This window comes from Podarcis pityusensis (assembly GCF_964106645.2).
Source record: "Podarcis pityusensis genome assembly, chromosome: 1".
NCBI classification, from domain to species: domain Eukaryota; kingdom Metazoa; phylum Chordata; class Lepidosauria; order Squamata; family Lacertidae; genus Podarcis; species Podarcis pityusensis.
Window position 1 is genome coordinate 93366923 of NC_138028.1, and position 25110 is coordinate 93392032.

Consider the following 25110-nt stretch of genomic DNA (forward strand, 5'->3'; position numbering starts at 1 on the left):
ACTGACCCAAGCTGTTTTGCTGCCTGAGACAAAGGGCAAAGTCGAGTGCCTTTCCTTCCATGTGCAGAAGCTGACTGGACTTCAACACTGGCAACAGGGCAGTGACCTCCAGTGCACCTGAGAGCAGGAGGCTATTTTAAGGGGTACATGGAAGCCTGTGTGGCACACATGGGTCTGATCTTAAACAGTTGGGAATGGTCTGGGAGCTCAGCAGCAGCAGCAGCAGCAGCAGCAGCAGCAGCTAGAAAGGGTGTTACTGCTGCCCCACAGCATCTTCTACCTAGGGCAATTGCTTCACTCTGCCTAATGGTAGGGCCAACTTTGGTGAGGAGGTAAGAGATATTGAGTGGGATTCAACTAATGAGGCCCCTTCAGTGGAAGCCCTGCACAATGACTTCCACCTGTGTAGTGGGGCTTTTCCCTCTCTCCTCCCCACCCCCAAAACTGGCTGGGGGGCTGGGAGAACCCCTGGAACAGCACACTAGAGGAGGAAAGGGGAATCATTCCATCTTGCAAGCCAGAAAGCTTGCACTGGTGGAATGATCCCCTTAGCACAATACTGAATTCCTCCAACAGGCAGTGGCAGTGTTTAGTGTCATACAGATAGTGAAAATCACTTTTTTAAAAGACCGAAGTGCCAATTCTATTTTGCACCTATAGAATATGGGTTCATCCTGGATGTATACAGCTGACGAAATACTGTTATACAGTATTATCTATTATATTCCTTCCTCTTCCCTCCGGCCAGGATGATTATATGAGCAGGATCCATTTAAAATCCATCTCATGGCATCATCCATGAACAAGCAGCGTGAACGTATTGCAACATAAAATTTTCACTTTTGCACCCACAGAAATAATTCCATGCACGATAACAGTTGAACAGGCAGAAAACTATTCCTGTGCACGGAGGATTCTGATAGGGTTCAACAGACCTCCCCTAGCTACATCCAGCCTGCCCCTCTATGCCTTGCAATAGACAGAAGACATAATCATGCCTGAAGCAAAAGACAAGACAGCACTTAAGCCATTCCACATACAGAATCCAGCCAGACTGGCAGCTAAGTCTTACACCAGCAGAAGGACAGAGACCTCCCACACACAACAGAGAAACTTAGAGGGTGCTTTGTAAGTTATCTCAGGGGGAATTGGTGGCAGGGGGTGCTGCGTACACTGCTGGAGGAGGCTGTCTTACTCTACCTAATGGTAGGGCTACAGTAAGGTAAAGAGACCCCTGACCATTAGGTCCAGTCGTAACTGACTCTGGGGTTGTGGTGCTCATCTCACTTTACCGGCTGAGGGAGCCGGCATACAGCTTCCGGGTCATGTGGCCAGCATGACTAAGCCGCTTCTGGCGAACCAGAGCAGTGCACGGAAACGCCGTTTACCTTCCCGCCGGAGCGGTACCTATTTATCTACTTGAACTTTAACATGCTTTCGAACTGCTAGGTTGGCAGGAGCAGAAACCAAGGAACGGAAGCTCACCCCGTCACAGGGATTTGAACCGCCAACCTTCTGATCGGCAAATCCTAGGCTCTGTGGTTTAACCCACAGCGCAACCCGCATCCCAGGGCTACAGTAGTCCTACTGCAAATTATTCACTAGTAACTTGAAAGAAATGAAAATGGTGAGGCAAAGGCGGGGAGATACACACAGACCCTGCACAGAGACCCTGCAGTCCCCTTAAAATGCATGTAAGTGGACCATTACCCAAGAACTTTTTCTCCATACCTACCACCAACTTCAGGCACATGCTCATTTGAAGAAATGTAAGATATACTGCAGTTAATGGCAAGTACAGCTAGCAGCAATTCCTGAAAGTAATGCAGCACTTTCCCCAGCCAGTGCACCCAAGAGTGATTACTATGTACTTCTGGCTCGCACATTATGTTTTGCTTCAGGAGTCCTTGCTTAGTAGGCACCACTTGCATGGCAAAAAAGTATACTATTTGAAAGGGCCGTAGCATTCCACTCTCATTACATGCACAAGTACACATAGCTCCTGCTCCCTGGAAACATGTTGTATCTCAACAGACTTCAGCTGAAGGTGGTATTTTTGCTCCCCATCTCTTCCATATCACTCAGTCAAGGTTACTGGATTGAGAGGACATTGGTTCTTAGTTCCTTTTATTCCTTGCTATGTAAAGCAGGTTTGTGCAGTGTTCACACACACACACACACACACACACACACATATATACATATATACACACACACACACACCTATATATGAGTACTTGCACCTTGTTTTTTTATTAAAAAAAAAGGTGAAAGTACTCATATATTTTGTGCCATGGGTGTCAGCACAAAACGGAGGTCATGGGCAGCAAAAAAAAGAGGTGTTGGTATTCTGTACAAGTGACTATTGTCACCAAAGAAAGCTTCGTGTTCGTCAGGACTTTATCAGGACTTCTGCTGGTTCCAATGCAGCCTACACAACACCTAACAACACTCCATACAATACAATATTACAAAGGCACAAAGAGCAGGCTATTGCACTTGCAAGTATAATTCTATGCATGTCTTTTCCTAGGTAAATCCCATAAAACCATCAATTCAGGGCTCAATGGGACTTATCCCCATGTAAGTATGACCAGAATTGCCCAGAATAATTCCTTATGTGTTCAAGTCAAGCATGCACAAAAGTCAATATTCTTTGCTATGTGAATTTGTGACTGAAATACATCAGATTTTTCATTAGTCCCAGATAGTGAATCCTCTTTAAAACCTATTATAGTGGGATATTCAGGAAGCAAAACAGCTGCTGTTGATCATAGACACCAGGAAAAAGAAGTTGGGGAACTGGTGTTCATCAAAATGATTCAGAACAATTGATGGGATTTGTACAGAGGGGGGAGGAAGGATGGTGCCTGGTTCTGGGCATGTGTTGGGTGGGAGAATGTGGCCCTTCAGGTCATGTGAGGAGTTGTTTTCAAACAGACTTCTGGCTTAGTATTTCACTTGAGACAGAAGTAACAATTGAATGAGTCAGTTCAGATTGTTCCCACACATCGAGGCTCCTACAGGGTGATACTTTCAGAAAGTTGAAAAGGGGAACAGCAGCATAAGTTGTACATTTCAGGCAGAGGGTGAGGAGTAATGGTGACCTTCGCTGCACAGATTATGGAAATAAATAAATAAAAGCCAGAGGCTTCAAGTAACAAACCGGAGAAGTTTCTTCCCAAGCTGCGCGCCAACCAAGATCCCTCCTCGTCACCTCAGCGATTCCCTTCAAACGCTCCCTCCACAGAGACGCTCTAGCAATCCCCCTCGCGCCATTATTAATTAAGAGGAAGTCACTGCTCCAAGGCAACCTGCACGTTTCACACACAGACAGTCACTTCCAACACCAAGCCAGCGACAAACCAAAGCAAACGCCAAGAGGCTTTGTGCCTCGCACGCCCGGCCAGAGCTATAGCTGCACCAGCCCAAGCCGCCTCTCTCTCCCCGCCCCCTTTGCATTCATTCTCCACCACCAGACGGCTGCTGGGATTTTTCAATTAGGTGCGAGAGAAAACATCTTTGTGAATGGGGAGCTGCTGCTGCAGCCGCGGGACACTCTCTGCCCGCCACCCCACCCCTCTTTGAAAGGTCCACAAAGGTGGGGGAGATCTGTTAAACTAAACGCGCAAGCGCGAGTCAAAAGCACGTCTCCTCGGAAGTAAATCCCAGTAAGCCAAGCAGGGCTAAGGCTTTAGAAGGATTGCAGCACTGTTTCATACAGATTTACAGGGGGTGCGGCTGGAGGAAACTCCCCCTGTGGTAAACGGGATTTGCTCCCACGGCAGATCTGCAGCTTTAGGATTACAAAGGATTGGTTAGGAAGGACTGCAGCCTCAGTTACTAAGCAAACGCACTGAGGGAGGATGGCTAAAAAACCAAAGCCCACGTTTCAACGTGGAAAGAGGCGCATCATATTCACTACCGCTCTCTAGCCATTATTATTGTTAAATCTCTCTTCGCCTGCATTTAGCCTAAGGTGACCAGAATCGGGGAAAAGAGACCCGCATCATCTGAGGCAATGGAGAAGAGGGAGGGAGAGACTCACCGCGATCGCTTTGGTTGCTGCCGCCGCCAGTCAAGTTAGAAACTCCCGCCGGATCTCAGTCCCCCGCGCTCTCGCTCCGTCCCCGCTTGCTCAGTTTCTCAGCGACACGGTCCGGACGGCTCCCTTTTAACTCCCCAAGGCTGCCCCTTTCGAAAACGTGGGCTGTTTAATGCCTGGGGAGCCTTATTAGGAAATGTTTGCAGGAGTTGGGAGCAGGCGGGACATCGGTTTTTGTGCGTGTGCATGTGGCTGAAAGCGGGGTGGGGGGCGGAGGAGGTAATCAGAGGCGGCAGCAGCCAGCAGCCCTTCTGCACGGACTGCTCGCAGTTTTGACAACAAGCGTTGGTGACCTGCAGCCAGTGGGAGGGGGAGACGAGGCGGGGATGCGATAGGAAAGGCTGGAGGTGCAGAGCGGAGAGCAGACCGGCGCGGCGTGAGAGAGACACAGAAGATCACGCCGCTAACAACTAGTGATCCATAACGCAGGCAGCGTCGCCTCAGACCTGAAAGAAAGCCGAGGGGCGTGCGCACCTTTTGAAAGCGTGGAGCAGCTCATTCGCGCGCTGTTGTGAATGACAGACTCCGCTGTCGTTGTCACAGGTGGAATCCCCTCAAAACATAAAAAGACCAAAGAAGCGTCCTTCGCATTATTTGGGTGGATGACTATTGCTAATGCAAGAAAGGAGTCATTACCAAAAAAATAATGAGTGCATCTTTTCTAACTATAGCTGAGCCAAGATTTCTCATATTTTTTTCTGATAAAGTTTCCTGGATTTTTCTTTTTCTCACTACCTTAGAAAAAGGACACTTTGATGAATTTTCTCTGAATTTTCTCCACTCCATTTTTGTTTATTTGTTTGTTATTTATGAGTGGTAACCACCATTTTCTAAATAAAAAAAGCTAGAGAACAACAGTGCTAAGGCAATTTGGACACTGCAAAATGGTGGCTAGGCTACTAATACAAGTTGCCGCTTCTGCCACTTGCAGCAGCAGAAACAAAAAGATAAATCACCCTTAGGTTAAGTAAGAAGGAGCTATACTATTGCCTTTGGGGGGGGTGAGCCCCACCCCAAGGAAAATGTAGGATAACACATCCACCCCCACTATTTTGGCAAAATGCTCCTCTCTTACTAAAAATGATCAGATCTGGCAAAGCATCAACCAGTTCATAGAACTGTAAAATTGGAAGGGATCGCGGGGGTCACTTAGTCCAACCCCCTCCAATGTAGAATCACAACTAGATCATGCATGGCAGATGGCCATCCAACTTCTGCTTAAAAGCTTCCAATAAATTAGATTCCACACACCACCTCTCATGGGAGTCAGTGGAACACCATTATCATAGAACTGATATGCACAATATAGTTCCCTGTCCCTCCATCCCCCATCCCCATCATACCTACAATTCCTATTATAAAAAGTGGGCGGAAAACCAGGGAAATAAAAGGTGATTAAGCTGGTTCCAACACTTCTGCTTTTGCCTTCTGGGAGTTAAACATAGTTGGAGTAAATCTATTATCCACCTTTAGACTGGTTCTAAATCCTTGTTTAAAAAAAAAAGGAACACCGATACTGGGAGACCATCTGCTACTTCCCTTTCTATTTGAACTCAGTGTTTGGTATCTTCTTCTAAAATAAAAGGAACAATATGCCTTATTTGATGGGCAAGATAATAAAGTTCTACATTAGGAAGTCCCTCCACCCCCTCTCTCAAGGGGAGATATAGCTGCTTTCCTCTTATCCTAGGACGTTTACTCATAAAAATAATATAATTTAATTGCCTGCAAGGATTGCAGTTGCTTGGACTTAATCCAAATCATAAGAGAATAATAGAGGAAAAAAGTAAGCTTAGGGAAAAATCTTGTTTTCACTGTAGGCTGGTTTCTACATACTCTCACATATTCCTCTCTGTTGCCCATCCAGGCAGGCAAGAAGTTCAAGGACACATTGGCACTCAAGGAGAGTGCAAGGCAGGGCCCCTGAGGGGTGTAGCTGGGGAGAGTCCCAAGGGCCAGAGAGAGAGGCTTGGAGGGCCACATTTGGTCCCTGGCCCTGAGGTTCCACATTCCTGTCCCAAGGGCTCAGTCAATGCAAGGTTCTTCACCACCCCAGTGTTTTCCTCTCCATATCAGTCGTCTGGCATAGGTTAGGTTGAGATACATGACTGGTCAGTTTCATAGATGAATGGGTTTGTAAACATGAGTCTCCCTCGTCCAAGTCCAGCACTGACCACTACACCATGATGATTACCAGACACTGAGAGATTACCTTGCCTACAGCTCCTACACGCCTCATCATTTATCATTTGTATTGGGCATTTGGCTGATCACTATAGGTGAAAGGAAAGGAAAGAATCCCCACCTCCTTATTTGCATTACTGCAAAGTTTGCTTGAGCATGTTGTAAAAGCAGTTAGATGTGTAAACACTACAAACAGGAGATAAGCCTCTAGAAATATTCCACTCATGCTATAACTTTTGTTTGTGTACATAAGGCCAGGCGTTGAATATTTGTCCTTCGCTCTTTTAACTCATGACATCATTCACATGTGAGCCAAGGGCAACTTTGGAAGAGAAGCTCTAGACCCAGCCATATTTGTTCCATATGGTTTTGTGGGTAAAGAGCCAGTGTGGTGTAGTGGTTAAGAGCGGTAGACTCGTAATCTGGGGAACCGGGTTCGCGTCTCCGCTCCTCCACATGCAGCTGCTGGGTGACCTTGGATTAGTCACACTTCTCTGAAGTCTCTCAGCCCCACTCACCTCACAGAGTGCTTGTTGTGGGGGAGGAAGGGAAAGGAGAATGTTAGCCGCTTTGAGACTCCTTCGGGTAGTGATAAAGCGGGATATCAAATCCAAACTCTTCTTCTTCTTCTAAAGGGGTTTTGATGGAAGAACATGCTACTTTTATCACCAGGTACCATACGGTACTGAAAATGAACTGAATCTGAATTGTCATGTCCCTCACACACGTTAAACCAAGCTTCCTGCTAAAAGTATCAGTGCTGTATTCCTTCCCTCCACCCACTTTTGTCAGGGAATTTGAACGCGGGGGCAGATGAGGCAATAAACTGAAACCAGTATATTTTCTGCAGAAATGATCCAAATAATTTGATTGCTGGGATTTTATCTGGTGAGGTGATCCCCCCTTCCTGCATTCAGATTCCACACCCAGCCACAAGGAAACCTTTGGCAGCTGCCCAAGTGCCCCCCAAGGTTAGGGGGAAGTATGCTGTGCAGTTGATAAGCGGATGGTAAGTCGCTTCCACAGGAGACAGTGATGTTCACCAGCTTCAATGGCTTTAAAAGAGGATCATATTCATGGAGTGTAAGGCTACCAAAGGCTACAAACCACAATGGCTGTGCTCTGCCTCCACTGTCAAAGGCAGAAATGCTTCGGAATTGCTGGAAACTGCTCAGGTCCTGCTTGCAGATTTCCCCACAGGCATCAGGTCGGCCACTCTGAGAACGGGATGCTGTACTAGATGGGTCATTGGCCTGATCCAGCGGGCTCTTCTTATGTTCTTGTGTTAAGAATTTCATACCCACCTATGCAGGTTCTGAGGCTGAAGAGCAGAACGGAAGAGCAACTCTGAACCTGAAAGATAAAGAGGAATTGGGTTGGAATAGTAGAAGGCTTTTGTCCATGGAGTTTTCTTGGCTGGGATACTAGAGTGGCTTGCCGGTTCCTGGTCCAGGTAGATTACGTTTAGTCAGAACTCTCCACTATGACCTGTCCGTCTTGGGTGGCCCTGCACGGCATAGCTCATAGCTTCTGTTAGTTATTCAAGCCCCTTCACCATGACAAGGCGGTGATCCTCAACAAAGGTCTGTATAGTTAAAGCTACGGTTTTCCCAGTACTGATGTATGGAAGTGAGAGCTGGACCATAAAGAAGGCTGATAGCCGAAGAATTGATGCTTTTGAATTATGGTGCTGGAGGAGACTCTTGGGAGTCCCATGGACTGCAAGAAGATCAAACCTATGCATTCTTAAGGAAATCAGCCCTGAGTGCTCACTGGAAGGACAGATCGTGAAGCTGAGGCTCCAATACTCTGGCCACCTCATGAGAAGAGAAGACTGCTTGGAAAAGATCCTGATGTTGGGAAAGCTTGAGGGCACAAGGAGAAGGGGACAACAGAGGATGAGATGGTTGGACAGTGTTCTCAAAGCTACTAACATGCGTTTGACCAAACTGCGGGAGGCAGTGGAAGACAGGAGTGCCTGGCATGCTCTGGTCCATGGGGGTCATGAAGAGTCGGACACGACTAAACGACTAAACAACAACAACAACAGTAGAAGGCTTAGACAGCCTAGGCTGGCTCATTGTTTGAGCCAACAAACTACCTAGTCACATAACTGGGATAGAGGTGGAAGAGTATATAGTTGGAACTACCCTAGTTAGTCAGTTAATTACGTTTGGAGTTGTTTTTAAAAAAATGTTTTTATTGTAATGATTCAGCTCCCCTCACCCTCCAATTTCAGGGTTGTTGTGTTTGCAGAAGCAAACACACACAAAAAAGTGTTTAATGGAATCTTGCTTAAAAACTAACCACATGCATTTGAGAAAGTAGTTTCCACACAAAAACTTTATGCTATAATAAATCTGTTAGTCCTGAAACTGCCACAGGACTCTGTTGTTTACTCATTGTGGAAGTACAGTATTGAAGGCACAGGATGTGGGTCCTGGCTGTGGACCCTTAATATATTATGTTGCTCCTAACTGGTCACTTATTGTTTTGAAAGCTATAAACATTTTTCAGACAGCTGCTACAGAGGCATGTTTAGGAAGCAAAGTCCTGATGGGCTTATGCCTTGTTAAGGCACATTCTTTGGCCTGATGGTGATACAGTGGTACCTCGGGTTAAGAACTTAATTTGTTCTGGAGGTCTGTTCTTAACCTGAAACTGTTCTTAACCTGAAGCACCACTTTAGCTAATGGGGCCTCCTGCTGCCACTGTGCCCCACTGCTGCACAATTTCTGTTCTCATCCTGAAGCAAAGTTCTTAACCCAAGGTACTATTTTTGGGTTAGCGGAGTCTGTAACCTGAAGCATCTGTAACCTGAAGCTTCTGTAACCCGAGGTACCACTGTACTTGCAATTTTCCAAGCTTATAGACTACAGACCCCAAGGAGAGTTTTCAAGCGGCTTCTGTATGAAACAAAAAGCAGGATAAAGTTACTGAGTGGATGCGTTTAGGGAAGCAGATGATTGAAGCTGAACTGTAAATACTGCAGTTCAGAGATGATTATCAGAAGATTAGGAACAGAGATGCCTAAAATGAGTTACAGTAAAATCGAGCAATGGATATGCGAGAATGTTAAGGAAGTAGGAGAGGATATATTGTTTTGATATTATCCCTCCTTACTAATACTCACGCCAGTGAGTAAACAGCAGAGCACATTCCCTTTGCAACTTTTTGGAAGCAAGCTGATGATTCATTAGAATCCTTTAATTAAGCAATCCAGCCTGGCTTGTCCCTGGTACGTTTCCTCTTTATTTCCCTCTTAACATAATAATAACACAACACAGTCTTCTTTAAAAGTAAGAACAAAGTTTTACTCACACTCAGCTTACAGCAGTAATCTGAAGGCAGGCTTTATCTTGTGGTTTCAGTGAAAAGAAGTCTGAGCTACATCTCAGACTTTTTGCTTGTGGGTTCCATCGCATGTGAAGGTTGAGCCATGCGCTGGCTAAGAGCCAGGAGAGCAAGAGTCCAAGAGTAAGGGGGAGATGGTTGCGTGGCCAGCCCTTTTATCTGGTCAGCTAGGGTCATGCCCATCTCCCTGATCACACACAGGACATCCTCCCTGTCTCCCTTGTCTGGAGCCACATTCCCCTATGGGTCCATTCTAGGTAACAGGAAAATGACTGCTCTAGTAATAATAACATTCCACAGGATATGGAGTGGTGTGGATGTGAATTGAAGATGTTTATGCAGGGTCCTTTAACTACAGTTGCAAGAGCAATGTAGATTTAAGACTTCTTTGACACAGCCATCTCTCACTCTCAGCTCTCAGCTCTCCTCCTCATGGACCCACTCTCTGCCCGCACAAACCCCCACTCAGGTTCTCACTCTCCTCCTCCCACCAGACCCACCCTCTGCCTGCATAGTTTGGGGAAGGAGGAAGAAGAGACTGAATACATGAAAAAGGCGTTGAAACAGGATAGGTGACACTTTTCTCAAACAAATGATCACGTTTTTCTAGGGACGGGTGGCAACCCTGGTTACACATGACAATACCACCCAGTGTTGTTAACTTCTGTGCATATATACCCAACTAAGCACCAAGGCCGTTGCTAACTGTTCTGGTACATGTGTGAGCATTTCCATTACTAAAGGTGTTTATACCTCCGCCGATGAGCAGCCCTGTAGGATATAATGCCATACAGTGTATGGCACGTGTGACAATTTTGCACATTCTTTGTGTGTGCTGCATTGCATTGCATTCTGTTGTGTCCTGTGTGGTGCTTGTGTTGTGGAGAATACATTATCTAATGTTTGCTTGTGTTCTGTCCTATTATATTTTGTTCTGTTTGGCATATGTATTGTCTTGTGTGTTATTGAAGAATAGCTCAGCTGGTAGAGCACGAGACTCTTAATCTCAGGGTTGTGGGTTTGAGCCCTACATTGGGGAAAAGATTTCTGAATTGCTGGGGGTTGGACTAGATGACCCTCATGGCCCTTTTCAACTCTACAATTCTATCTCTTATACCTGCTTAATTCTCACATTGGAGTAAACAGGATTTAGACTATGCACGTTTAGTTGGGAGAAAGCCATGGACATAGCCATGGGGGTGGCAGGGAGGCATCTGCCCCCTCAGTCAAGTAAATAAATAAAAATACGTACCTAACTAACTGACCAACTGCATTGCAAATAACTTGGTTCTGCCCCCCTCTAAAACAAATCCTTGCTACGCCCATGGAGAAAGCCCAATCAAATTAAATGGGAGCTACTTCTGAATAGATCTCCATAGGAATGTGCTGGTAAGGAGTTTACTTTCACTGGCTCATGCCCTAAACTTGTATATCTCTTCTATTTTTTTAGACTCAAAATGTTTCTTTTTGTCATGTGTCATGCTGGAGCACACCTGCAATTTGGCCTCACAAAATCTGAAGACATTTCAGAACTACAGAGGAGAGCCTCTTCCTCTAGCTTACTAGCAGTAAAAAGGTTCTGAAATGGCACTGCATGTACAACCTTTTGTTTATTATGGAAACACTTTAATCGCAAATGAAGTCAATTATCTAAGCAGCTGGAGTTGAAAATGTGAACAATGGAATAGTGACATTCCTGGATTTGCATGTAAAATGCTTGACTGGTAATGAAGAGATCAACTACAATCAGGGTCAAAGAATATTATTCTAGGCATTCTACATTTAATCCACTAAAAGCAAAGAAACCTGGAATACTCAGATCTCCAGGAGCAATTCACACATTGCTTACATTTAAAGTGCTTAGGACCCCTTTCTGTTAATATTCACTTATATTAAATGCATTTAATTAAAAATGTTTAGAATCCATCTTATATAATTATCCTTCAGAATCTATTGAGCTGCCTTGCTGAACCGTATAAAAACAAAGCTATTTCAAACAAAACGAAACAGCAGCAGTAAAAGAGCACAGCATACCCAGATAAGGAATAAGGACGGCTAGTTGTCGTCTGAACCTAAGGCCCTCTGAATTTGCAGAGCCTTAGCCTGTCAACCCAAGCATGAGTCAGGTGAATATTTCCTGGAAAGGTGGATTAGGTGCCACCACTGAAAAGACTCTGTTTCATATTGCCACACACGGCATATCAGCATCACGCTTGAGACTCTTATCTACTCAGTTGCTCTCTTTGCTTTGCCAGCACGAGTGCAATGAAAGACAGAAAGATAGACCTGGAGAGGGGAGAGATTCATTCTGTTAAAGCTTCAACAATATTTTCAGAAACCTAGCAAGGGAGCCAGAGGTTACAAACAGGGGTAGCCAATGTTGTGAATTACAACTCCCATCATCCCTGATTATTGGCCATACTGGGTAAGGCTGATGGGAGTTGCAGTTCAATGATATCTGGAATGTTGACTACGGTACAACCTCCCAAAAATATTCTTTAGACTCTCATGCCTAGAGTGCTGGACGGTGTGTGTGTGTGGGGGGGGGGGGTGCTAGCTTGCTGGGAATGCCTAACTTTCTAATGCCTGCAAGCCACAAAAATGCTGAACTTCAACACTTGCACTGGCTGGAGCTCTGTAGGCTTAAATAATAATAATAACATCCCCACAGACTTTCTCCTGCCAAGAGCAGGACTGCCAGGTTCTGCGTTTGGCCATTATTATTGCTTTGTTCATATGCATAAAAGCCGAGACATGGTCTGGGACACAGTGGTAAAATGCTGGGAGCTGGTTCATACTTGGGCGGGGGGGGGGGGAGAGTGAAAAACAGACTGTTAATATTAATGTACACTGGCAAGAAAGTTCTACTAATTTTTCCATGCAGGTGCAGACATGGCTGTTCTTGCACCCAGCTTTGATTCCACGCCAATACAAGCTGTTGTTTGCTGGAAAGAGACGGTTGCTAAACGGTGATACTTTTGAGTCCTGAGTTCTACTAATTTTTTTAAAAAAGCAAAGCACAGACTCAAGAATCCCCCCTCTGGTCAAGCAGGAACATGGCCTGGTTTCTTTCTTTAATTTATTAGTTAAAAAAATAGTCAATACTGTATCTGCAATTGCGGTTGCAGATAACAACACTAATTAGCATCACCTTTCAACAACAATATCTAATAAGTTAGCTTCATTTATTTAAGACAAGTCAATGATGAGAAAAAATGTTTGAGTTCTGGCTTTAATGGTCTGTTGGTGCATCTATTGCAGAGCAAGTCACAATTAGGTGTTCTTGTCTCTGAAAAGCTTCGAGAATACTACTAATGACTGGTTGGACCTGGACTGCATGGTCTCCTTGCAATGGCATATGGAAGCAGTATTTTACATCAGTAGGCAAAGCTTGTTTTCTAAGCATTTCACCACAACCATGAGAACTAGACCCTTTATTCTATTTTTAAAACATTCCTGAACTTTTCAGTATTTCAGATTCTGCAACAGCTTCCATGATAAAGCCCAGGTGCTTTCAGAATAACAGCCATTAAAATATCAGGGTTTTATGATAGCTTCCTTCCTATATTTATTCTGCAGTGTATCACCATTCAGATTGAAAAATCAACAATAGGACAATATTTTTCTTAGGACCAGAGAAAGTAGTAAACAAATTTTCTGATACTTCAGAACTCTTTAAAGCTTTTCAATTATTTTGTAAGTTGAATTTCTCTGAAGAGCCAACACAACTCCCTTTACTTTTTGTCATCTAGATTGCTTTTTTTATTTTTTGTACACAGCTAATGACTATGCACAAGTGTCTTACTTCATTTATTTATGGATGTTGGTATTGATAATTAGAAGGCATGAGGAGTGATCTCTATCCCTACATAGTGACTGGTAATTCAACATATAGAAGTCTGGAACAAGTTGTTTCAGGAGCAATGCATTATGTGACCACAGCTGATTTAGTTTGCTTTACCACACCACTCCAGAATAAGTGATTTAGGACTTTTAGCAAACCTGTTCCTCTCTATAAAGCACTTGACATTTTCCATTAAAAGGATAATTAACTTGAAATTGGTGACAAGTGCAACAATTGAATGCACATTAGAGTTAGTATATCTATCATCACTACTGGTTATTCAGGAGGTGTAAGACAGAAGTTAGTAAGCAAGATGAATGAAAAAGGGATTAGTAATTTTGAAAGATTTGTTAAAATTTGTTTTTGGCTGGCTATCTTCTTTTATTGGGTAAGTTACTTTTAGTGGCATATTTAGGTTTTGTGTTGAAATGTAGTGATTTGAATAGAAGCTGTATAATCTATTACATAACTTTTTTGTTGTTGAGTGAAACATTCTTTGTGCTTACAAATTGAATTGTGTTTGTGTGCAATCAGCTTCTGGTTTTGTTTTAGTTGTTCTACTGCTGTGCTTGCCAATAATTGTATAGATTTGTAACTGCTATAGGTTAGAAGTCTTAAGATGTCACTGTAAGGTTTCTGTGTAAAAAGTACTCTAGATAATTCTCTAGCAACCTTTCAAGTTGTACAGTGTTAATGAACATAGCCTCTTTTAACAAGTTAAAATAGTTCTATTAAAATCTGCTTGGTCATCCAGTGTTGTTTAACAAAAAATATACACTCCCAGTTTTTGAGAAAATAAGGCTGTAATCCTAACCCCAATGAGTAAAACCCATTGTGTTCAATAGGACTGGGTTCTTAGTAGGCATCATTCTTCTTCTTTTTATTTTTATTATATTTATTGCATTTATATCCCACCATTTTTCAAGGAGTTCAAAGTAGCATACGTGGCTCTTCCCCAACTCATTTAATCCTCATAACAACCCTGTGAGGTAGGTTAGTCTGAGAGGCGGTGACTAGACTAAGATCACCCAGCGAGCTTCATGGCAAACTGGAGATTTGAACCCTGGTCTCCAAGGTCCTAGTCCAACATTTTAACCACACTGGCTCCCCTTGTATTGAGACATAATGAGAAAGTCAGACTTTCCTATTGGCCTCCTTCCTAAAAAGAAGTGCTTATGCAACACAAAACTTAAGAAAAAGGATGAATACAAAACTGATTGCATTTCTATTGAGATAAAGAGGTGGTATGGGTGAAATGGAAAGGCAGTACAAGTCCAGGCCCTCCATGATGCAACTTAGAACTGGTAAAAAAACAAAGCCTGAAAGAGTACGGCACTGATATAAATTAGCTTTTATATTCTACATAGGAACAGCCAGCCCACGCAGGATGATACACCAAGGCTTGATCATTTGCAATCAGATTTACAATGGGGAAATTAAAGCAGTCCTTAATGCAGAGACTAGGGGGCAATTTAACAAGTTACACAATGCTTGTTTGTCATTTTTTAAATTATTATTATAAACTGTGTGACTAATATGCATGTTTCCTCAAGAGTAAGCTTTCACAGCTTCTTTTATTGACTCTTAACATTCTAGGTCTCTGGAGTTGTGTTAATGTGCATTGGAGTATCTGTTCAGGTGAAGCTCCGTGATATCTATGTAGTGATAAATGATGCTGCTTCAGAAGTCCCTGTGATCATAACAGTTATTGGCACACTTGTCGTCCTTTCGTCAGCCTTTGGGAAAGTTGCTCTACTAAAACACAGTCCTAACTTGATCAAATTGGTAAGTAATGATACCCAGATTTCTAAGTCGGATCCAAAGCATGAGTAGGCCTTTAAATTTAGCTGAATCTTAACCTCTACCCTTCTGAAGGCACAGAGGAGGGCTGGGTCAAGAGATGCCATAGTATAATTGATATTTTTTTTTAAGTTGCAGTGCTTTCTTATCTGGGTTGTGTAATTCAATGGGGAGGTGCGCTTAGGTCTCTCACCCATTCTTTTAATTCCTTGTAATACCCACAGGAAGAACTATGCTAGGCAACCGTCCTGACAACCACAAATAATAAATGTATTGTTGCCTAAGCATAAGAAATAGGCAAGAAATAAACTAGTAATCTTGCACAATTGATTTCCCCACCCTCACTCAAAACAGATTAGGTTCAGAGCAAACGGTATAATGACCCGTCTTTAGAGCAAGTAAAAACCTTCTGAAGACCATAGGCCATGTACAGTGGAACCTCGGGTTAAGTACTTAATTCGTTCCGGAGGTCCGTACTTAACCTGAAACTGTTCTTAACCTGAAGCACCACTTTAGCTAATGAGCCTCCTGCTGCTGCTGCGCTGCCGGAGCACGATTTCTGTTCTCATCCTGAAACAAAGTTCTTAACCTGAAGCACTATTTCTGGGTTAGCGGAGTCTGTAACCTGAAGCATATGTAACCTGAAGCATATGTAACCCGAGGTACCATTGTACACATTAGCCATTATTCTGCCTCTCTTGTATTCCCATTCCTGGGAATACACCACATTACCCACAATGCAGAGCTATCCTATGGTTTATTGAGGAAAAACTGCTGTTTGATGTGATTTCCCTCAAACCAGCTTCAATCCAAAAGGCAAATTAAACCACATTCCATTCGCAGACAAGCTGAGGTGTGTAACTTTGAGACATCCATTGCAAATTCACAGATGGCAGCGTGTGTGCGGATGACAACTTCATGAATGGGAATTGGAGGGGGTACCAAACAGGTATCCCTGCCACCTCTCTGGTGTACTTAGCAATGTGCAAATGCATTGTGTTTTAAGCTGCTAATGTGTACATATCTTATATGAAGGAGTTTTTGAGTATACTTTGTGATAAGTAAAAAAATCCTCCCTATGTAGGTAACTGTTCTTCATCTCAAACCCTGTTCTCTTGTTCAGCTGGGAAAACTACTCCATCCAAGTGTGTGCCTGTTGGCTTTTAATACTGAACACATGCCCCAAAATATGTTGTTTTAGAATAGAACATATAAACAGTGGTATACACTTTAACCACAGCAGGTTAATTTACCATGTATGGACCTGAAGACTGAACTTGGATATGATCAACCATTTGATTTTGACTATTCCTAAGTGTGACTTCATCTCTTAATCTATATTGGTGCCAGTGATAATGGACAAAATGTTGAATTTGGCTCTGTAGGCATCATACAATCAACTTGGCATCTCAGATAAATTAAAATTAGACTAGGGGATGTGGGAGACCTGGGTAGATAAATAAGAAAAAAATGAGGGCACCAATGCAATTTTCTGCAAGTATTTTTTTTAAAAAACCACTTAGCGCAATCCTGATGTTTGTTGTTGTTGTTGTTGTTGTTAAGAAAATGACCTTTAAGCTGAAAGCAACTCTTCGTTTCTAGTTCATAGGCATTTTGTTGGCACTGTTGGTACTTGAAATCACAGCTGGTGCTGCCGCCTACACTTACAGACATAAGGTAAGTTTTGTGCTAAAACAAGGCACCACCTTAAATAGTTTTTGGGTGATGTTGGAAAGATGTAGAACTAGAGTCTTACCTAAAGTCAATATTCTCAAAGAGAAGTGGGCAATTGCAGTAAGTGGGATGGGCACATATTTTATTATTTCAAACCGATGCATTACACTCCTGTGCTTACCACCTTCCACAGCAAGGAGGTATTTCTTTCCTTCTCTGTCCCCCTCCAATAAAACAAAAACCTTTTAAAATAAAGGTTCCCAATCCAATAGCTTGTGCTTGCAGCCTCGGCTCTGTATACCTGAAGGAGCGTCTCCACCCCCAGCTTTCAACCCGGACACTGAGAACCACCTCCAAGGGCCTTCTGGCAGTTCCCTCACTGTGAGAAGTGAGGTTACAGGGAACCAGGCAGAGGGCCTTCTCAGTAGTGGTGCCCTCCCTGTGGAATGCCCTCCCATCAGATGTCAACTATACAACCTTTAGAAGACATCTGGAGGCAGCCCTGTATAGGGAAGTTTTTGATGTTTAATGTTTTATTAAGTTTTTGTATTTGCTGGAAGCTGCCCAAAGGAGCAACCCAGCCAGATGGGTGAGGTACAAATAATAAAATTATTATTATTATTATTATTATTATTATTATTACTGCTGAATTGTCCCCTCAGTCACATAGCCTACCTGCCCATGTGTCTTACTTTTGGGCAGCAGGTTTAGAAGACTACTCCAATCTGAATTTGCCAATATGTGATTGAATCCCACCTGCAAAATAGCCTGAAAACCAGCTGTGGTCTACTAATTCATGTAACTGGAACAGGCCTGTTGTTCAAAACTGGTGTGGAATGAAGAGATCTTTCCAGTCCTGAAGCCCATGTTCTCAGTCTGAAGCACATACTATTTGCCTCAGTTGATAGAAGTAGGATTGAATCTGGTGGGGCAAGTCTTCCCTGGTTATCCTCTTTGCTAGTTGGTCTCTACCTACAGGAGGCCTTCCAGTTATTCCTCTAATTTAAGAGGGTGGTCCTGATGTGGTTCTTTTATATTTGCTTTATAAATGCTTCATAACATATCATTCCATTTTTAATTAAATCTTCAGCATTGAATTGAGTTTTCTTGGGATATTTAACTGTGTGTAAGCTTTTAACTGCCTACAATGTGCTCAATAAATATAGAATAGAAAGGCTGAGGGAGAAAGTATGAAAATAATTTGTCTTGGCTACATTTCCCAGTTGGTAAGGTGGACAGACCTCAGAAAGCAAATGAGTTAAACCAGAAGCCTTGCAAGAAACATTAGTGCCAGTCATGTCTTCATAGGGTTTGCCACTAAACTGAAACACCAGAGAGAAAATAGGGAAAGACTTCTGCACAATGTTAGACTATACCACAGATGGTCCCCATTTTTTCTCCAGAGCTAGTGTAAGAAGTGCTTCCTTAACCAAAATATGTAAATGGATTTCCATTCCTGCTTCTGCCTTGAGTGAGACCCTATGTGTTGCAAGTAGATGTACAAAAGGGGTGTTAGCTTGGAAGCAGTAAAGTAGTATGCAGTCTAGTAATTATGCTTGGAACTTTGTAACTTGTTAATGATCCACCTGTTGAATGTGCCAGTGTCTCTCAGATGTTTGAATTCCCATTTCTTTCCTTACCTGCTACACAGAAAAGATAATATTGTGTAGTCCTAATTTAAGTGATTATTTTAGATGGATCCTTCTAGCGTACAAAATGCTGTTCTTGCCTAAACTTTCACGGGCAGAATTGTGGGAGCCAAGCTAAGTGGAGGGAAAGGGCCCACTCAGTAAGAGTCCAATTGATTGATTAAGACACAACTTCCACTTGTGTGCTTGAAGTCCTTTCCTTTCATAAAAAGAAATGGTTCTCCTTAGCTCTACCCCCCCTCCATGCAAATTATTTTCTCCTGCCTTTGGAAAACCCTGTGTGTGTTAATGCAGTTGCATCAGACTTTGTTGAGCGATACCTTGAAGACATTGGACAAATATAATGAAGAAGTGCAGATCACCAAAGGTGTGGACTCTTTACAGACAGAGGTAAGCAAACTTTCTTTTCAATTATAAAGAGCAGAGAACTAATGGTGAAGCCCAGTATTCTGGTAACATTTAAGAAGCTCAAGCGTGAATAACAATATATTTTTTCAGTCTTTCTATGCTGCCATCTAAAGGCTATCGGATTAGACCAGAAAACCCACTGGTTCTGGAAAGAAAAAGGAAGAATCCCTCTAAGTCAAGGAGGCACAACTTTGAAGATGGCATGATAAAATGATTGCTTTTTGAGATTTTCTGTCCCACCATTTTCTTTGGTTGAAAAAGACTTTGTAGGGCTTAAAATAAAACCCTTGCAAAACCTGTCTGACAATGGGAATAAAAGAATTTAGTGTTCACCCTATGGCTGTGACAAATTGTCATAGCGCCTTCAGATTACCTGTTTAGCAGAATAGCATATTAGTATAAGTAGAATCTTTTTTCATACTTTTTGTTGTTGTCAAGAAGAGTTGTTAGGCTTTCATCAACAACCACACTATCTGTTCCACTGCTTACCAACCTAAATTCCTTTCCCTTCCACTCTAGTTCCAATGCTGTGGTGCAGAGAACTATACCGATTGGCTGAACACAACATTTGGATCTCTCTCTTCATCTGTCCCAATAAGCTGTTGCAGAGTACCTGTGGAAAACTGCATCACAGATCTAAGCAAAAACACAGCAGGCATTAACCAGCAGGTAAACGTCATAGTGTCAAAAACCACATCTTGCATGTCTTGTCTCTTAAGGGAAATGTGTGTTTGAAACTAATATCCTTCAAAGTGGGCAACCAGTTAGGGATGTGCTAGCAAATAAAATGGGCTAGAGCCAGGCGAAAACCAGAGTGCAAGTCTCCCTCTAAAGTCAACCAAACACAGATTAGTGCACATAATCATGTCTACCAAGTGGCAGTGTGGTCTGTGATATGGGCACATTTTGCAGCCAGCATTGCAGCCTCCAGTAGCCAACCAGCAGAGTTATTTAAGGTGGTCCAGAGATTGCTGATTCCCATTGTGGAGGAAGGACCCGCTGGAGCCTTTGAGGGCCTGCTGTGAACAACTGGCTGTACATTGTGAGGATAAAGTCACCCTACTTCTGAATTAACTTGACTGCAGCTTCAGTGGAAGCATCCAATTCTATAGTCTGTGACATGTTGTGGAACTGATTTCAGATTATGTGACCTGATGATGTGGACATCTGTATAGGGAGGTTTTTTAAGGTTTAATGTTTTATTAAGGTATTTCTATAAGCTCAAAGCAACCCAGAGTGGCTGGAGCAACCCAAACAGATGAGCAGGGTACAAATAATAAATTGTTATTATTTGCTTGTGGCTATATGCCCAACCATGTGTCCTCTTGACCCCCCCCCCCCCGACTAAGGCATAGTTGAGAGTAACATTGGGAGTGTGTTTTTTGTCTCCCTTGGAGTTCTGCTACAGAGGACTACAGGGTGCTATTTTATTCCCAGTGCTATAACAATCTATATGGAGCTGTTGAGAGTGAAATTAGGAGATTTGGGGCAAGATGCCATCAGTATGCTGATGTCATTCATCTATGTCTCCATAAAATCTGAACTGGGAGAGGCCTTGTGAGCCCCAGACTGGTGCCTAGATGTAGTGGTGGACCAGATAAGGGAAAATAAACTCTGTCTTAGCAAGATAGAGGTGCTCTGAGTGAGTGGTTCCCGCCTCTGAGAAATTGGCCAATTCCCATCTCTAGGTACTCCCTCTGAAGGAGCAGACTTGCATTCTGGGGGTGATTTTGGAGTCAGCTGTGTGTCTGGAGACCTAGGTAGGAGCACATTTTTTCAACTCTGTGTGGCAGCTGCAGCTGCTCCTGGACTGGTATAGCTTAACCAGAAGTAGTCCAAGCACATGTAAATACTGAATTACTGCAATGAACTTGATGTGTTGCTCCTGTTGTGCTTGGTCTAGAAACTAGAATGATGAAGCACAATTGCTGACAGGAGGGAGACTTTATCAGCATATAACACCTGCACTGAGATCTGCACTGGCTGCCAGTTTGTTACCAGGCCAAATTTAAGGTGTCACTATTACTATATAAAACCCTTAACAGCTTGGGACCAGTTTACTTAAAGGATCGCAATATATATCCACTCTACCATTTCAGCCTACGGAACTTGCATTTTTACAGGTGCAACATAATTTCCATTCAGCACTTGCAAGCAAATGATCCTTCAATGCGGCAGTATGTGTTTTAAAATAGCCGATTTTATATTTTGACAATTTATTTCTAAGGTTTGCTTTCACTGGTATTTTAAAATGAGTGTTTTGGATTGCTGTTTGTAAATCACAAGCAGTGGGTACATTTTGTTAAATGAAATGAGTAAATAGAGTGCACATTTTACATCGGTGCATCTGAACAGGAAGAGCTGTTGCACGTACAGAGAACACATTAAATCGTCTGTCTCTTAATGTAGCTGTCTATAATGTGTACACCCCACCACACACACCAGAGTGAGCCCAACCAAATTTGGTGTGACATCTTATTTCTCAGTGTGTCCAGCACATCTTGGAATACTTAATATGCAGGAAAAACATCAGGCTACCACCCTCATCCTTTAGATCTGTCCTGAGTTCTAAGTTGATGGGGAACGTTTGGAATTCCAACACTTTGGTTTGGTGTTCAGATACGACGAAGCAAAACTCCATGTACTGTTATGAATGGGAAAAGAAACCAATCCTATTTACCTAAATAGCAGGATGTTCAGTGGTATACCCCTACACAAGGTTTGTCTCCTTGTGATGAGAGAGTACGCACTAGGGACTTCCATTGTATTCCTGTAACATTAATGCAAGCATAGTGCACTGAAGCTAGCAGCACAATCACTAATCATGTAGGAGTTTCCTGAAACTCCCACTGAACTCCCAGTGATCTTACTCTGCCCAGATTCTAAATGCTGATGCTGAAGAACTTATACTCCCATCTTCCAGACAGGAAGGAGGTTGCCCATTCAGGGAAGCATGGCTCACGTAAAGGAAATATCTGCTGATAATCTCTCACCATTAGCCATTTCTGGGCTGGTTCATTTTAAAGTGACTTCTTTGCTAAGGCTTTCTTCGCATGCCAGGTTTGTTTCTGTTGCAGTAACTTTTGGATTTCACTGAGTGTTTGAAAATCACAAACTGATTTGGGACTTTGGTCCCAGCACTCTTGGTAGCAGCCTCCAGAAGTGCTCTTAAATGAAGGACCAGGTTAGGAATGTGGCATGGCTGGGCTCTCCAGATAAAAACTTCTAAAAGACAATGATCTACATTGTTTTAGACTGCATATATAGTTGTGTCTAAGCCCTGATCTGGTGCTTGATAAATGAGTCTTAATGTTGCAAAACCTCCAGACCTTCCAAGCTGGCTTGGACATTGCATTCCACCTTGATTCTTTTTCGTGAAGAGGGGGAGGCATTAATTCATTTGTAGCTAGAGGTTCTCGTTCTTGTTGTTTAACCCTTGGAGGCTTCCCCATCTGTTTCCCATGCAACGAAAAGCAATGACTGCTGACTTTCCCATCTATCAACCATTTTGGGGAGGAGGGTAGAGGAGATCAGCTTTTTTGCCTCTTGTGATGGTCCCCTTACCTGCTGCCTTTAGGAAGATATGGGGATATGATTTAGCTAACACTGGCGGGAGTTGGGAGTCGAGGAATGGTGCCTTTGGATTTAATGGGCGTCACTACTTTCTCTCATAATTTGACAGCAGGAATAAAAAGAACTGGAGCCTCTGAAGACTCTCTCTCTCTCTCTCTCTCTCTCTCTCTCTCTCCCCGTGTGTGTGTGTGTGTGTGTGTGTGTGTGAATCTTAATCACAATGTGAAACTTAGATTTTCATTTATTTAAAAAGCTCTGCCTTTGATTTTAAAGGTGCCCCTTGCAGCAATTAAAATATCAGGTTTTTCTCTTTCTTTCTCCAGGGGTGTGTTCTAAAACTGAATAATTGGGTTGAAGAGCACATTGCTATGCTTGGAGGGGTTGGGATTTTTGCTGGAGTTGCACAGGTAAGCATGAAGTGTTAAACTGAAGTGTTAGACTGGTCTATCAAGTAGATCTAGATTTAAATACTATAGATGGGTGCTATTTGATGTTGATGTTGACAAATGTGAGAGCCAGGCTTTTGAAATTTAGAAATAAGGACCAGCCAGATGCATTTGGGTTTTCTAAAAATGTTTTTTTCTAATGTAAGGTGACAATCCTTATAATTCACATTGGAAGCAGTGAGCCAAGTGGTTGCCCCAGTGTATATATAAAAATATATCTAAAGCAAAATAGTTCTGATTACTGTCTAGCTATTGTGTCTTCCTTCTTTGTGTTTTAAGTACCCAAATACCCAATCCTAAAATTTCTGTATGTTCTGTGCTTTCTTTCTAGCTATTTGGGATTCCATTTTGCTATCTGCTGCTGAGAACGCTAAGAGAAAATTATGAACATATTGAATAAGTTTCAAGAAGCTGATGTGAATTCTGCAGTTGGGATTGGAAGAAAACATTTAACAGTGCTGCACTTTTGGGGGTCCTGCTTGTTGTGTAGTGCATAAATAAAATACTTGCATCACTCCAGTGTGGTAGTTCTCAAACTTTCTACCATTCCATGGCCCATTTCAAATGGCTATACAAATTGAGACCTACTGCTCAAAAAATGGCTGTGGATGGAAGCACCATTTCTGTTGCATCACTTTCTCTCGATGTCTGATCCCTCTTTGCAAATTGCTAAAAAAGTTATTTGTGAGTTCCTTCTATGGAACTTCCTGCCACAATTCAGCTTTTCACAGGACAGAGATAGTGGCTCTGGAGATATTATGACCCCCCCCCCCCCCCATTTCAGGCAGAATTTTATGCAGAGGTGCTGCTGTTGTATAGGTCCTCACCCACTCACCCCACCCATTGCCTCTTGGTGTCTTTATGCAGCTCCTATGCTTTCTTCTCCACTCTTCCTTCCATTCTTAGCACATGCCCTCTGGACCTACCCCAAGCTACCAGTTTCTTTCATTCTTCCTTCGTGCTCCTTTTTTTTACTTCTATTTCTTTCTCTTAATAAGTTTTCCTCTCTTCTCTGCTTCTTTCCTATTTTGGGGTGTGTGTGTGTGTAGTTCCCCATCTCCCAACCATCTTTATTTGGTATGTATACACTACTGTTGACTTCTCAGCAAAACTGCCCAATGCTTGCTTGTCCTTATGAGGTATGAACTCATTGTTAAAACCGTGTTTATGGAAGACAATCTTACTCAGCTACGAGTGATTGCCAAAGAAAAAGAAGGTAGCTGCTACCTTGGAGCTGGGCAGTAGAAGCTTTCTGGCTCAGCTGGACACCAGGTGGGAAGGAAGATTTAGGGGGCTGTGTGTGTGTGTGTGTGTGTGTGTGTGTGGTCAGAAGGTTCGTCAGCATCATAATCACGGCTTGTTTTCCTGTCCTCCCCCCTCCCCGCCCAATCATCCCTATCCTCCTTCCTCCACACTTGGCCAGCCAGTCCATCCATCCAATTGTCCATTTCCCTTATTTCCTCTGCTTTTCTGTCCTACCACCTTGCCTTCTAACCTACTTCCACTTCCATATGTGATGATGCCATGTGCTGGTGGGGTTCTGCTGGCAGTCAGGTGAGGGAGGAGGCAGCAGGCAGGCTGTGGCCCTGAGGCCCACTGCTAATTCCCCAGTTTGATAAGCACTGATCATTTTTTTTCCATGAAAGGTTATATGATATGCCCTGCTTAGAGGAAGTGGGGGGGGGTGTACGTACAGGAGCAGCTCTACCATGAAATAAAATGAGCTAGGTGCCTCTGGCTTGAACCTATTCTGTTGCTTTTAGGGGCAATGGAAGACCCTGTCCCAACTGCCAGTCCAGCTGGCTCCTGCACATGGAAAGATGACCGGTGGAAGGGCAGAGTCTTGTCTTGACCTTATTCCCCTCAAGCAACCAAGTATCTTGAGCCACCCCTCACTGTGAGGTACTGGTAATACAGCTGTTCTCCGCAGACAACTTAACAAGGATAACTGTTTATAATTAAAAACTTAACTATGTAGAAGTTTTCTAGCTTCAACAACAAAGCTTCTATTTATAAGCTCATTCTAGTATAATGAATAACTTATACAAGTTGTTCTGAGAAATGAAGGCAGTG

At 43.0% G+C, this 25110-nt stretch overlaps 2 protein-coding genes across 5 annotated transcripts in view; one reads left to right on the top strand and one right to left on the bottom strand.

Annotated features, from left to right (window-relative positions):
• Window positions 1-4184, bottom strand: part of MYLK (myosin light chain kinase) — a 179492-nt gene extending 175308 nt beyond the window's left edge. The window contains exon 1 of the mRNA XM_081005126.1: window positions 4049-4184. The gene's annotated coding sequence lies outside the window, so the exon portion shown is untranslated. The remainder of the gene's footprint in view (window positions 1-4048) is intronic.
• LOC308478893 (CD151 antigen-like) lies at window positions 3173-23556 on the top strand. 4 transcript variants are annotated; one of them, XM_081009034.1, is made up of 7 exons: window positions 3173-3979; window positions 15084-15272; window positions 16890-16964; window positions 18905-19000; window positions 19538-19687; window positions 22915-22998; window positions 23369-23556. In XM_081009034.1, exons 2-7 carry the CDS (start codon window positions 15102-15104, stop codon window positions 23435-23437), a joined length of 645 nt encoding a protein of 214 aa, XP_080865160.1. In that variant the 5' UTR covers window positions 3173-3979; window positions 15084-15101; the 3' UTR covers window positions 23438-23556. The 4 variants fall into 4 exon arrangements, with proteins under 4 accessions (XP_080865160.1, XP_080865158.1, XP_080865159.1 ...); XM_081009032.1 differs by lacking the exon at window positions 3173-3979 and adding an exon at window positions 4478-4703; XM_081009033.1 differs by lacking the exon at window positions 3173-3979 and adding an exon at window positions 4478-4648.
• The last annotated feature ends 1554 nt before the right edge of the window (window positions 23557-25110 follow it).